The sequence below is a fragment of the Paroedura picta genome, chromosome 11 (genome assembly GCF_049243985.1).
Source record: "Paroedura picta isolate Pp20150507F chromosome 11, Ppicta_v3.0, whole genome shotgun sequence".
Classification (NCBI taxonomy): domain Eukaryota; kingdom Metazoa; phylum Chordata; class Lepidosauria; order Squamata; family Gekkonidae; genus Paroedura; species Paroedura picta.
Window position 1 is genome coordinate 8,089,899 of NC_135379.1, and position 13,514 is coordinate 8,103,412.

At 41.6% G+C, this 13,514-nt stretch overlaps 1 protein-coding gene across 1 annotated transcript in view; it reads right to left on the reverse strand.

Annotated features, from left to right (window-relative positions):
- Window positions 1-3,489: 3,489 nt before the first annotated feature.
- Window positions 3,490-13,514, reverse strand: part of VIPR2 (vasoactive intestinal peptide receptor 2) — a 42,178-nt gene continuing 32,153 nt past the window's right edge. Inside the window, exons 5-13 of the mRNA XM_077303286.1 lie at window positions 12,714-12,808; window positions 12,359-12,500; window positions 9,844-9,994; window positions 8,825-8,885; window positions 8,388-8,457; window positions 5,215-5,306; window positions 4,999-5,128; window positions 4,859-4,900; window positions 3,490-3,892 (exon numbers count right to left, since the gene is read on the reverse strand). Of these exons, the coding sequence (XP_077159401.1) occupies window positions 3,719-3,892; window positions 4,859-4,900; window positions 4,999-5,128; window positions 5,215-5,306; window positions 8,388-8,457; window positions 8,825-8,885; window positions 9,844-9,994; window positions 12,359-12,500; window positions 12,714-12,808 (957 nt within the window). The 3' untranslated portion in view covers window positions 3,490-3,718. The remainder of the gene's footprint in view (window positions 3,893-4,858; window positions 4,901-4,998; window positions 5,129-5,214; window positions 5,307-8,387; window positions 8,458-8,824; window positions 8,886-9,843; window positions 9,995-12,358; window positions 12,501-12,713; window positions 12,809-13,514) is intronic.

The following is a 13,514-nucleotide window of genomic DNA, read 5'->3' on the forward strand; positions in this document are numbered from 1 at the left end:
AAAATAAAATAAAAACTCGGCTGAAGAGTCTAATTGAATTAGTGGCTCCTACTGTTGGTTTTGAACGTGATACACAGACGGATCATGATACGTTTGCACGGCCTAACCAACCCTACGCCAATACACCCAGCCGTCCCTAGCAACCCCCAGCTTTTAGATGGGTCTATAGGGGACGCAGCCATTCTCCTTCTCCTGGCACAATGATGAATAGTACTGTTGTCTGGAGAATATGTATTTACCTCCATGCTATGTGGAGCATTACCTGCTCATTTTCACACACTACATTTCTTTTAAAAGAGACTTTACCCTCTAGAACAGGGGTAGTCAAACTGCAGCCCTCCAGATGTCCATGGACTACAATTCCCAGGAGCCCCCTGCCAGCATTCGCTGGCAGGGGGCTCCTGGGAATTGTAGTCCATGGACATCTGGAGGGCCGCAGTTTGACTACCCCTGTTCTAGGTCCTTCAGCAATCCTAGCCCAGAACAGGCAGAGTAGTTTTCACTTGCCTTGTGTGCTTTGGCCGCTTCGGCAGCCATTCACGCCCATTCGGGCCAAAGCACACAAGCTTAGTTTACAAACACATTTCCACGGCAAGAACGCAGCGCACAGTAGCTCCTGGCTAAAGAGGTTTTGCAGCTGTCACAGAAGCACTGTTAGGGGCATGATGGCTCAACCAGCTGTTCTTGAGATGCCAGCTCTACTTGTAGGTCACCAGGATGGTGAAACTGGCATTGGTACATTTTACTGTCTTGGGAAAACACTGCCCTTCCGTTCTGCTGGATGCAGCAACTGGATCGATACCCTCTGATGCGGTAACCAAAGCCATTTTATTTAGGATGGCTTAAGAGATCTATAGCCTGGATAGACTTTTGTCAAGTCTCAGAATCTAAACAGGGTCGGCCCAGGTTACTGCTTCGATGGGAGACCAAGGAAGTCCAGGGTTTGCTACACAGAGGCTGGCAAAACACCTCTGAATGTCTCTCACCTTGAAAACCCCCATGGGGTCACCATGGCTGCAAATTGATGGCCAAAAAAGGGGGGAGTCTTTTTTTGCAGCTCTGCATTTACTCAAGAGCTTGTCTGTACTAAAAAGCATTTCTCAGACAATACCGAAAACAGCCTTCTCTCCTAGTATTCCTTCTTTATTTTTTTCCATTCCATGGCTAGGCTTTTCTCTCTGTCTTATATCCCCATGTTGTGTTTACAAGTGGGGCTCAAAGCAGAATTTGAAGTCAATAAAATAAAATCTATGTATGAAGAATGTTAGAAGATTGAAGTGGGTAAAAAACCCAAACACCCCAAGAGCTCTATGATGGGGAACCAGAATGTTTCTTCCCCAATAGGAACCTTGATTAGGGAACAAGTTAAGAGGGCTTCAGGCTGGTTTCTTGCCATTCTCTTGGTCTTTGAAATCTCAGACGTGTTTTCTTGTTGCAGACTCTGCTTACTGGTGATGGATAGTCATTGTGCAGGTACTTACAGCAAGCATAACCTAGCAGTGGAGGGCCAAGTCAGACAGGAAGGGCCTCATGGATCACTTCATGGGTACATGCGTGACCCTAATTTAGTCTGGGATAATGCAGGATGGGAAGAGTGGATTCAACTGTGATTGGTTTTTGTTAATCAAAACAAGGCTCCCCCCTTCCCTGTTATTGTGGTAGTTCAGTAGATGACAGGAAGGCCTGGAGGATCATTGTCCATGGGGTCACAATGGGTCGGACACGACTTTGCACCTAAGAACAACAAAGTTCATAATTTATTGGGTATTCTTTGTCTGGCTTGTGACCCAAGTTCTGTCATTGTGGGTAACCATGGGCTGTCACCGATTCCCATCCTGTGTCTATTTGTAACAGAAACGAGGGTTACCAGATGTCCTCTTTTTACAAGACATGTCCCCTTCTTTTGGCATCCATTCTCTTTTGGGCTCTTTTTTAAAAAAGAGATGAAAATGGCTTATTTTGGGGTTGGGAGGTTAGGGATATTCCTAGTTAGTAGCAGCTATCACAGCTTAAATAGTAGCAGTATTTTAAAAGATCTGACATAGTGACCACTAGTTTGAAGTAGAAAGTTTGGAAATATGTCCTCTTTTTTTTTCTTTCTAAAATATGGTAACCCTAACAGAAGCCAGAGACACTGAACTTTTCAGAGGTCAAGCCCAATAGAGAGAGCAAACTACTATGCACAGTAGAAGTGCAATTAAAATTATTAATTACCCAGATAAAAACATCCTGCAGTTAGAGAGAAATACAGATCCATTTGATGTGATATGAACAAGAATGGATATATTCTGCACAAAATAATTCAATAAAAGTTATGTGCTAATAACAGCTGAATTCTGCAAACTAATTTATATATTTATACAAATATGCATATATTTACGAAAACATTTGCCCTTTTTTTTAAAAACTGCGGTCAGTTATGGAAATTGCCAAGTGGGAAGCCAATATAGTATAGTGATTAGAGAAACAGACTTGGGGCTTAGCTAGATGTCATTTTTAAGGCTAAGATTTTCTTCTTTCAGAAACACCATGGTGGCCCAAACCCTGCAAACCTACTTGATGGTGTATCTTGTAATCCTGATTGTAATCTTCCCTTGACTGAGGAATCTTGAAAGGGACATAGAGCTGGGGGGGGGGGGGGCGGGTGGAGGCCCAGTGGCTGTGAAGGTGAAGGACAATTCTTGCTGGGTAATGAGGGAGCAGCCAAGCCTGGAGACAAGGATGCTTCCATATCTAAGTGAGCCCTAGGATTGGGAAAACAGGAGAGTTGAAATCCCCCAGTCAGCCGCCAGATACACTTGGGCCAGTGTAGCCTACCTCACAGGATTGTTGCAAGGATAAAATGTGGGCAGAGAACACCTTTTAGAAAGGGCGGATAAAAATGAGACAGATGTAACAACAAGAATTGTCATTGAAGCAGTGAAATCAGATTATAGCTTTTTGCTTCTGGGACTTCAACCAGCTTTAAAAGAAGAGCTATTTTTAATGCCACACTTCTCACTACCCAAAATAGACCCAAAGTGCCTAATAAATACCTTTCCCTTCCTCTCACCACAGCAGACACCCTGTGAGGGAGATAGGGCTGAAAGAGCTCTAACAGAACGGCTCTGCAAGAAGAGCTTTAAGAAACTTTAAGACTACTGGCTGGCTGCATATAGAGGAGTGGGGAATCAAACTTGCTGCTCTTAATCATTATCCCAAGTTGGCCGTCTTTAAAAGGGCCTCCTCACACTTTCACCTTCATGGGCCTTGACTGACTAGGAGGCATGCCCACTGAGTCTGCTCGTTACATTCAGGAAGCAGGAAACATGTATCACCATAATAAGGTCATGGTGCCAGCGTTAGCAGAGTTTGGCTAAATCTGGTCAGGGCGGTACAGTAGTCTGAAAGAGCAGGTAAAGAACCTCTGGGAGAAAACATCCAGCAGATCCCAATCACTTTTAGACTGAAATAGATAAGAGTCATTGATCTCTAAACCAAAGTCAACCATTGCAAATTCATTAAATACATGTATTTTTTGTCCTCGGGATGAATCTTGGCACTAAAACAAATACTAGCGCTAAGCTTTTTTAAAAAAATGTATCTTTTGCATTGCACTGGGCCATCTCTATGTTAAGTAGACAAAAACAGAGTACAAACTATACATTTCAGAAATATCACATCGACCGAGCTATACACAGCAATCCATTGTCTAGTCTTTTGCTGGCTCCCACGTGGTTTATATCACCGAGGTTTCTGTCTGGAGAGAAAACTGTGTTGACGAGTTACGATGCAGCTGCGAGATGCTTTCTGAGCCATTTCTAGAAATGGAAGAGCTGTGAAGCTTGTAATCACGACCCATTCTTTGGTTCAGGCACCAACTCCGCCATTTTCTTTTCAGTTCGCCTTGGACCTTAAATGTAAACAAAGCATGCAGGCAGGAAAATTATTACTGTGGTGTTTGGACCATGAAAAGTGCACTTCATTGGTAAAAAGATAAAAAAGAAAAGAAAAGACTCATGATAGAAACAAATGGCTCTTTATAACACAACAGTAATATTGTCTCATAGCTCCCTTTGTGGAGAAACTATCAAGGTATACAGAGGTATACTGTGCTGGTGACTTTGCCAAGAATCTGTAGTGCTTGTCACCCTTACCTGACTTAAAAAACAAATAAATGTAGAGCTGGAAAGCACTCAGGGGACCATCTAGTCCAACCCACTACCCAAAGCAGGAAATTCATAGCTACTTCCCCCGCTCTCCCCTACTCTCCCAGTGACTTCCATCCCATGTCCAGAGGAAGACAAAAAGCCTTCAGAATTCCTGGGCCAATTTTGCAGAAACAAATCCTTCTTGGCCCAAAGTGGAGATCAGCATTACTCTGGGCATATAAAATCAGAGTCCAGTAGCACCTTTAAGACCAACAAAGATTTATTTAAGGCAAGAGCTTTCGAGTGCAAGCACTCTTCGTCAGACTATGAATTGACCATCATAACAGTACGAATGCCAAACATGAGTTATCATGTGGCTGTGTTGTGCTGTGACACAGTTTACTAATGTAAGACCAGTTCTGTAAATATCCAATAGTTTCTGGTATAACGTCATGAGCATTTTGTACTGTTAAATATAGCAGAATAATAGGGTTAGAATAGGGTTAGAATATGATTCTTTAATATCTAGGCAGAGATTTTGACAGCTATAAATGCAACAACCGTCAAAAGGGTGGGTTGCCTATTTCCATACTGATTTCTTTTTTAATGAAGGTTATCTATTGTCTTGGGTCACTTTGGGTTGTTCAATCAGATGATGCGTCAAACAACTTCTCTCGCTTTCATTGCTCCTTTTCGGAATTATCATAAGATGGTAAATGTGAACTTACTTCACTATTCAAAAAACAATACAGGATTGCAACAACCAGGCCCTGGAAAAGTAGAAAAGACGAGCAAGTTAAAATTAAACATAACAGTAAATAGCGTCAGAGAGTAAAAAATATTGACCGCGAGAAGGCTCACAAGTTACCTGAAATGACCCCAGACATAATTCAAAAATGATTTGATACTTTTGGGAAATGCGGATAGGAAAGACTGCAAACACCATGTAGTGGACTCCAAACAACGGGATAAGTAGCAACGTCGATTTTGCAAGTCTCCTGAAAAAGAACCAGGAAGAATCAGGGCTCAGCTGAGCTCCTGTTGACCGCTGTTTACCCAGATGTTGACACACAGTTGCACTCACTTGTACTGGGACTGGTCGCTGCCTCCAACATCTGGTGATCTCAACTTCTGTAACAGGATCCTTATAATGCTGATGAAAAGTATAAAATTCACCTACAAAAAAACAAAACAAAAAGCTGTGTGTATTAGCAGTTCCACCTCAGTTAGTTAAACAAAGTACATTTCGCTTTAAGAAAAGCTTATGGTAGGAAGAGCTAGATTCCAGGAGCACCTTAAAGGCTTGAATTCAGCTCTTCTACTGCTACAGCTACTTTTCAAACTATTTTTATGGTATTAATCAGCTAGTAAAAATTCAAACTCCTTAGTCTAACACAGGGGTAGTCAAACTGCGGCCCTCCAGATGTCCTTGGACTACAATTCCCAGAAGCCCCTGCCAGCATTCGCTGGCAGGGGCTCCTGGGAACTGTAGTCCATGGACATCTGGAGGGCCGCAGTTTGACTACCCCTGGTCTAACAGGTGTTCAGTCTTTATTCAAAAGCTCATGACGCCGGCCTTTGGTGATGATGTACATCTGCTGTGGAAGGCTTATGTGAGGCTGATTCCTTGTAAGTATTTATTTATTTTATTTAGGACACTTGTTAAAATAGTTCTGTTCCACATTTGAAGACAGGGAAAGGACAGTATAGGATCCTCTCCTGCACATTTAGATTTTATGAATTATTATTATTTTGGGGTGGCATGTTCTGTGATTTTATGTCTTTTAATGGGGTTTTTAATGGGTTTTATTGGACATTGTAACCCGTCATGGGCCAGATTCGGAAGTGGCAGGAAATAAAAATAAAAATAACAACAACAGCAACAACAACAACAAGAGCAACAACAATATACTTTTCATTTTGTAAAATCATCCATTGCAGTAACGTTGCCACTCTAATTCCAGAGATGGAAACAGATAAATTACGGATAATTTCTAAAAAGAAGAAAAAGATAGTACGTTGCTACATTCCTAGGAGATGAACCTGTTCATATTCAAAGTTGGCTGTTTACAACAAAACTTTGGGGAGTCCACACAGGTCAGGAAGGTGGATCAGATTGAGGCAACAACCGCCACGATTGGTTTCCAGGAATTGTTTTGGTAACTCTGTTGTTACGGAATTATTTAATTATCATGGCTTTGTATTGATTTTGAATCTACTGTAAGCCACTTTTGAGGCCAAAAACGGAGGGTAACAACCTAGGAAATAAATTAGTGCTTTGTAACAACAGGTTACAAAGCACCTTACAAAGCTTTTGAATAAAGACTGAACACCTGTTGGACTAAGGAGTTTGACATCACCCTGCCAACAAAAGTGCGTTTAGTCAAGCCTATGGTATTCCCAGTTGCAATGTATGGCTGCGAAAGTTGGACCATAAGGAAGGCCGAACGTCAAAGAATTGAGGCTTTTGAACTCTGGTGCTGGAGAAGACTCTTGCGAGTCCCTTGGACTGCAAGGTGAACAAACCGGTCAGTCCTAGAGGAGATCAGCCCTGACTGCTCCTTAGAAGGCCAGATCCTGAAGATGAAACTCAAATACTTTGGCCACCTCATGAGAAGGAAGGACTCCCTGGAGAAGAGCCTGATGCTGGGAGCGACCGAGGGCAAAAGAAGAAGGGGACGACAGAGAAGGAGGTGGCTGGATGGAGTCACTGAAGCAGTAGGTGCAAATTTAAATGGACTCCGGGGAATGGTAGAGGACAGAAAGGCCTGGAGGATCATTGTCCATGGGGTCGCGATGGGTCGGACACGACTTTGCACCTAACAGCAACAGCAACAGCAACAGCAACAGCAACAGCAACAGCAACAGCAACAACAACAGGTATGTCAAAACCCCATGCAGTTTTTACGATTTGCCAAACCGAAATGGCATATTCATGGAAACAAAGAAGGAAAAAGAGGATGCTGGCAAATTGCATTGGTGCCAAGTTCTGATAGTGCTTCCAGAGAACAGTCTGGTACAGGACATCTCCAATTAAGAAGATCGGGGAAGGCTATAAAAATGTGAACAGCACAAAGTGTCAGAGCTTGCCAACAAGGTATCTGAGGCCAAAATGCTATTGGGAAATGTTTCTAACATGCTGACGTGGAGAGATGTTTGGAAAATCAGAAGTAAGTGACTCAGTGGCTGAGGTGGTTAGAATGTCTGACTAGAAGCAACTGGTTTCAAATGACCAATTGGCCATCAAAGTCAGGGGGTGACCTTGGGCTAGTGACCCTCTCGCAGCCTAATCTACCTCACAGGATTATTGTGAGGACCACATGCAGGGGAATCTCAGGTACGCTGCTCTGAGCTCCTTGGAGAAAAGGCAGGATAAAAATGGATTGACAGTTTCAGAGTGTTACCAAAGAACAATCAGTAGTCGTATAAATACAACCTCACAAGGAGTAATTAATTATTCAGTGGCTGAGTAAAACTTAAAGGCAGGCACAAATTTTCTCCAGCAACTCAATATTTATTTATTTATAAGCAACTCAATATTTATTTATTTATTTGTTTGATAATTATATTTATATACCGCCTCTCCCGGTATAACCTGCTCGAGGCGGTTCATATCATCATTAAGATAAATAATATATAAATGTTTACCAATTTAAACATTAAAAACAGTTAAAATACATCAATCCATATCAGCTAGAAATCATTAGTTTCTGTTTTTCCCTCTCCCCCCAATCTCCAGGGTTATGTCAGTCTTGGGAAATGCCCACTGGATGATTTTTACAGGAAAACAGCACAAAGTAACTCTGCTTACTCTAAACAACCACACACAACTGCACAACTCATCATAGCTGCATTTTGCAAACAAGAAAAGGAAAAATAAAGAAAAAAAAGAAAAGAAAGATCACCTCTGATTTTCTCCAAAGTACAGAGACGTTTTATTTTGGGGTGACAATGAGTCAACGGTTAAAAAATTTTTTGGCTATTTTGCCATAAGGTAAAGCCAGACCATAGTGGCTAGTTCTTAATAGCAGCAGTGGATGTGGTGACCCAGCATATGAACTGTACTCCTTCAGCCTGTACATCCTTGTGGTAAAAGGCAACGTTTATAAATGAAGTTACTAAATGATGAATGAAAACGATAAACTTTGCCAAGATTACGGCAAGCATACAGACACAGAGCAAACTTAATAGGCCAAGAAATCACTGTGCAAAGATGCAGCATGATAATAACCCATATGCAATGTCTAATTTACTTACTAAAATGGAAATTAGGATTGGTAATTTTATAATCCACCAAGGACCACTGTGCTCATTGGTATCCCAGCAGCTACAAGAAAATGGAGGGAAGAATAAAAATGTTACACTTCCATTGTCCTAAAAGGGTCTATAATAAATAAACACCCAAGACAAACAGACTGAATAGATGGATAGACAGATGGATAAATAAGACAGGTTGATAGATATAGATATAGATATAGATATAGATATAGATATAGATATAGATATAGATATAGATATAGATATAGATATAGATATAGTAAGGATTTTTTGCTCCAATGTGCATAATGTTGCACTAGCCCACGTTGAACCACATGCTAACATCTGAAGAGTTGGTGACTGTGGACAATTGACAAGTTCAAAACCAATTTGTGTGAGAATAAAATTTTGAAATTTTCTCCCTGTTTGTAACTTACCCAGTGTTTTCTAAGTAGATCCTAGATATCGTCCATATAACGATGAACACTGTAGGGATTCCTAGAAAAAAGATGGAATGGGGAAAAGGAGAATGTGTGGAATTAGTTTCTGTAATGTATCCCATTATCAATGTGAAACACATAGCCATGTATGCAAACTAACCACAAGCATGGCAGATTAACTTAAAATAAAACATGGCAATTTGCACCTATGTTGTTTATCAGAATGGACTTTCTCTAGCAAGGTTTCCTTCCCAGACCATATTCACCACTTCTGGGGTTTCTTGAAACCTGAAGGATGTTTCAGGGATTTCTCAACGGTAAAAGAGTTGAGAAAGGCTTCCCTAGAGCTTTGTGTACTCAACCCCTCCTGGGATTTAATGCTACTTATTACTGTATTTTATTGACTGACATTACATACCCTGAGCCTTATGGGAAGAGTGGAATATAAAAATAAAGCTTATTATTATTACTATTCTGTGCCCCTCCAGGATGCTTGGCCAACAATCTGAACACCTAGGCCAATCCATCATAAATAGTGAATCAACAAGCAAATTGTCACCCACCAGGAATGTGATTCACTTTCTGACTTCCCGCCTCCTAAGACAGCAAAAACAGCACCCAGGTAGGCTATAATGTCTGGGGCACTTTATGAAATCCCCAGACGATTATGAGCATTTTGCCAATGTGATACTACGACTACTACTGTGACAGTATATTGGAAGAGCAACCACTGACGAAGATAAAACAGAAAGCGGGTCACTTAACCTAGGATCCCGTTTTGGTTGACTCTTTATGACTTTATGTTATAACCTTTTCGCCTATAAACATAGAGAAGGCTACTACATCTCTGTGCCTCGTGATTTCCTTTTTTCTTCTGAGTCCACATTGAGGAATCCACGGTTCTATACTTGATAGGCTATAATGTATGACTGTTGTTTTCTAGGATAACAAGCACCCCAAATAATGCACAGTTGGGAATGCACACAGAAAAAGAAGCATGTACTAGAACGTCTTACCCCATCCAATAAGGAGATATATGGTGAAGTGTCTGTTAGGAGAGAATATGACCATGAGGAGGATATGGAGATATAGTCCTTCAACTAAGAGCCAATAAAAGTTGGCCATTACACAGTACTGGAAAAATACCAAGCTAGCCTTGCAGCCGACCTGGAAAGTTACAAACCGAGGATGAAACATTTTTTGCAAAAGAAAATCTCTGCAACACAGTAAATAGCTTCCTTTGTTAAAAACTCATTTTTGATCGATATATGCTCTGACATGTGAGGCTTCTCCTCCCATGAACTTTTCTACTGGTAGCCTCAAAGGGCCTTTTTGCTATTGCTTGGATCTGATTCAAGATATCACTTTTTTATATATGGTACATGAAAACTAACAGCAAGTGCCTCTCAGAGTCCATTTAGAATGAAGTCTTTGGTGTTGTTTCTTAAAGCCAGAGCGTATTCCTTTGGCATTTTTTGTCTATCTCCCAAATATTCTGCGTGCCTTTCAAAGCAAATATAATTGAGAAATCCCCCCAAAACTAAATGCACTTTCAATAAGAAGGCTAGCCAGAAAATGTTCAGGGCCACCAACTAACCAGAAGAAATTCAATTCAGAGGGCATTACAACCATCAATTGTTAACATGTTGGTAGTCCTGGGCCCAAAAGCATATATCTGGCCTCAATCTTTAAGGGCCCTGGCTCAAACCTGGTGGAATCAGTTGCCAGGCAAGACTGGGACCCTGACAGAACTATTCAAGTTCCACAGAGCCTCCAAAATGGCACTAAATAAGGCAGGTGTAGTCAACCTGTGGTCCTCCAGATGTTCATGGGCTACAATTTCCATGAGCCCCTGCCAGCAAATGCTGGCAGGGGCTCATGGGAATTGTAGTCCATGAACATCTGGAGGACCACAGGCTGACTACCCCTGCCATAAGGTGTATGGCTGAGACCAGAACAAGCAAATAAAATCATATGGACCTCCCTTCTTCTCTGTCCAGAATAAAATCCCACCATTAAGAACTGAATATATGGAGAAGTAGCGGGCATATCGGCGCATTCAATGTATTTATTGTTTGGTTGTATTGTATTTTAAACTCATTTTAACCTGTTGTAAACTGTCCCAGGCCTGTCCACAGAGAGCAGCAGTATATTAATTTAATAAGACAATAAATAAAATAAAGAACTGGTAAAACGGTAATGACTGGGAAAGGCACTGGCAAAGCACCCCGTATTGAGTCTGCCAAGAAAACGCTAGAGGGCATCACCCCAAGGGTCAGACATGACCCGGTGCTTGCACAGGGGATACCTTTACCTTTACTATTGTTTAAAGCTAGCTTATTCCAGAGCCATTGCACCGGAAGCAAATATCACTCTGAGGAATGCACCACCCTGAATGTCCCTCCCAAAAGTTATGTAACTAAACAAGGAATCGCTCCTCCATGCAGATCTAATGTTCGCTGCATCAGACTCCAGCACATTGGTTCATATCAGTTTTATCTAAAGTGATACTTCTAGTTAGGATAAAAGCTGCAGAGCTCCTTCCTAAATTAGCCACTCCCCTCCCATCACTCCTTTCCAAATTAATCAGCTGGAGTCTGAAAAGAAATATCAGTTCTCCCAATTGCTGGCACAGGACTTATTCATGGGAAGTTTATCAGGCAATCAAATTTAATTACGGAAAGTTTAGGGAACGAGTTGGGATAGCCTGCTTCTCCTCAGTGCAGAAATGTTGGTTTTCGTTGGGCCTAGTGATCAAACCAGGGGCACGAATGTCCAAGGAAAGAATTTATGCAATGGCTGAGGAGGCCTTGGAGAGTAGATTTGCACAGAATGTGGCATATTAATACATTATTTAATCTTTTAAACAACAAGAATGCAAACTCTCAATAGATACTAGGTCAAGTCCCCATATTTTGTTTCTTTACACACACACACTCAACATGGTTCATCTCCCACCTTCTAAAAATCTACCCCCATTTATCACTGTTTATTTATTACAACTAATTCAGAAAGGGCTTTACAACTCTGTAAAATGGATCATTATTATTTTTCTCAATTTTTCAGATGGAGCACGGAGTTGGCGACATACCCCAAACTGGAGAATGATGATGGTAGAACTCAAATTCAACTTCCAGTCTCTATTCCTACCTAGTGGACCATCCTCTATTTTGGGTAAGTTCCATTCATTCCATAGTGTCTTCCTTTTGGTTTCCCAGATTCCATTAACTCTGGCTAGCTTCCTGGTTTCTTCTCCTAGTATCTGTTTTCTCCTGACCTTGATCTTCCCCTGCATCTCCTGAGGGTCTACCCAAACCACCTCATGTGCCTTGAACTCTGCTTGGTTCTTTTCTTTGGGAGCTCATGGACTTTTTGCAAGGTTATCTGTTAGCTCCACTTCATTTGTGTATCTAGCAGGTCTTGTCTTGCAAGTAACATCACCCTGAATGCACCTTTGTCTGTCATCAACACAATGTTCCCCGCCCCCATGTGACAGGTGGAGAAATCTTTAACAGCAATTTATTTCCTTACCAAGGACGGCTGTTCTTCTGGACACTCATCTGTGCTGGTGTTGGAATAGAGAATCTCATCCTTGACTAAAACAGAGATTGCTCTTAGAATGAAAGACAGGAACAAATTCAGGTGCATGTAGTTCCGCGTGCAGTGAAGTTTCCTACACATAAAAAGATAGGCATTGGCATTTCTGAGATAGACAGGTCGTTGAAGATTCTTCTGCTTAATTTAGGATCGTCTCCTATGGCCATTAAGTAATAATGCTGCCCACAGCTCTCCTCTTCCAGCATTTATTCTCGACATCTAATCTAGGGCTGGAAATCTAGACGAGATTCAAAATTGTCTTCCCCTTCCCATTTTCAGGCGTACTTACCTAAAAACGCAAAGAATTACACTTCCTGTAGTCAGAGCAATGAGAGAGGCACTATGACCAAGGGTATAAATGGCTTTCACCAGAACATAGAAAGTCTATCAAGGGGAAAAAAAATGGTCATGCATTATTTGCTGAGAAGGACATAAATAAGGCATTCAACAAGATGGCATTGTTCCAAGCAAAGCCCTGCTATTATGGACGGCATGGCATTTGGGACTTCCATAGGCAGAGCCAACCATCTCAGGGGACAGTCTATGCATTGGAGGCATGGGTGAGCTTCCCATTATGTGTGACCTTTCCATTATAAGCAATGGCCAGTGCACTTGGTGGCTGTTGTCTAAAGCAGAGGTAGTCAACCTGTGGTCAACTGCTGGCAGGGGCTCATGGGAATTGTAGTCCATGGACATCTGGAGGACCACAGGTTGACTACCCCTGGTCTAAAGGATGCTTGGGATGGGAGAAAGGAAAATCTCCAATATGCCCTATGAGGATCTGCTGCCATAAACAGAGTTGCCCATCGCAGAAGAGTCTGAGATTATAGGAGATCAAAGAAAGGTTAAGTCATTGAGACAGAAATATGCATGTGTGAAGGAAGCCCAAATAACAGAACACCAGACCCCGGGTAGCAAAGAAGATTCTTGAAAACAGAACAAATTAGGTACAAGCTAGATTTTCGTACAGACATCTGCCAGTAATCGAGGCATAGCTGCCCTACCAAATGTGCTATCGAAAAAATTAACCAAAATGCATCTACTGTGGCTTAATTTGACACAGGGATGGCATTTATGGTGGCAGCCCCAG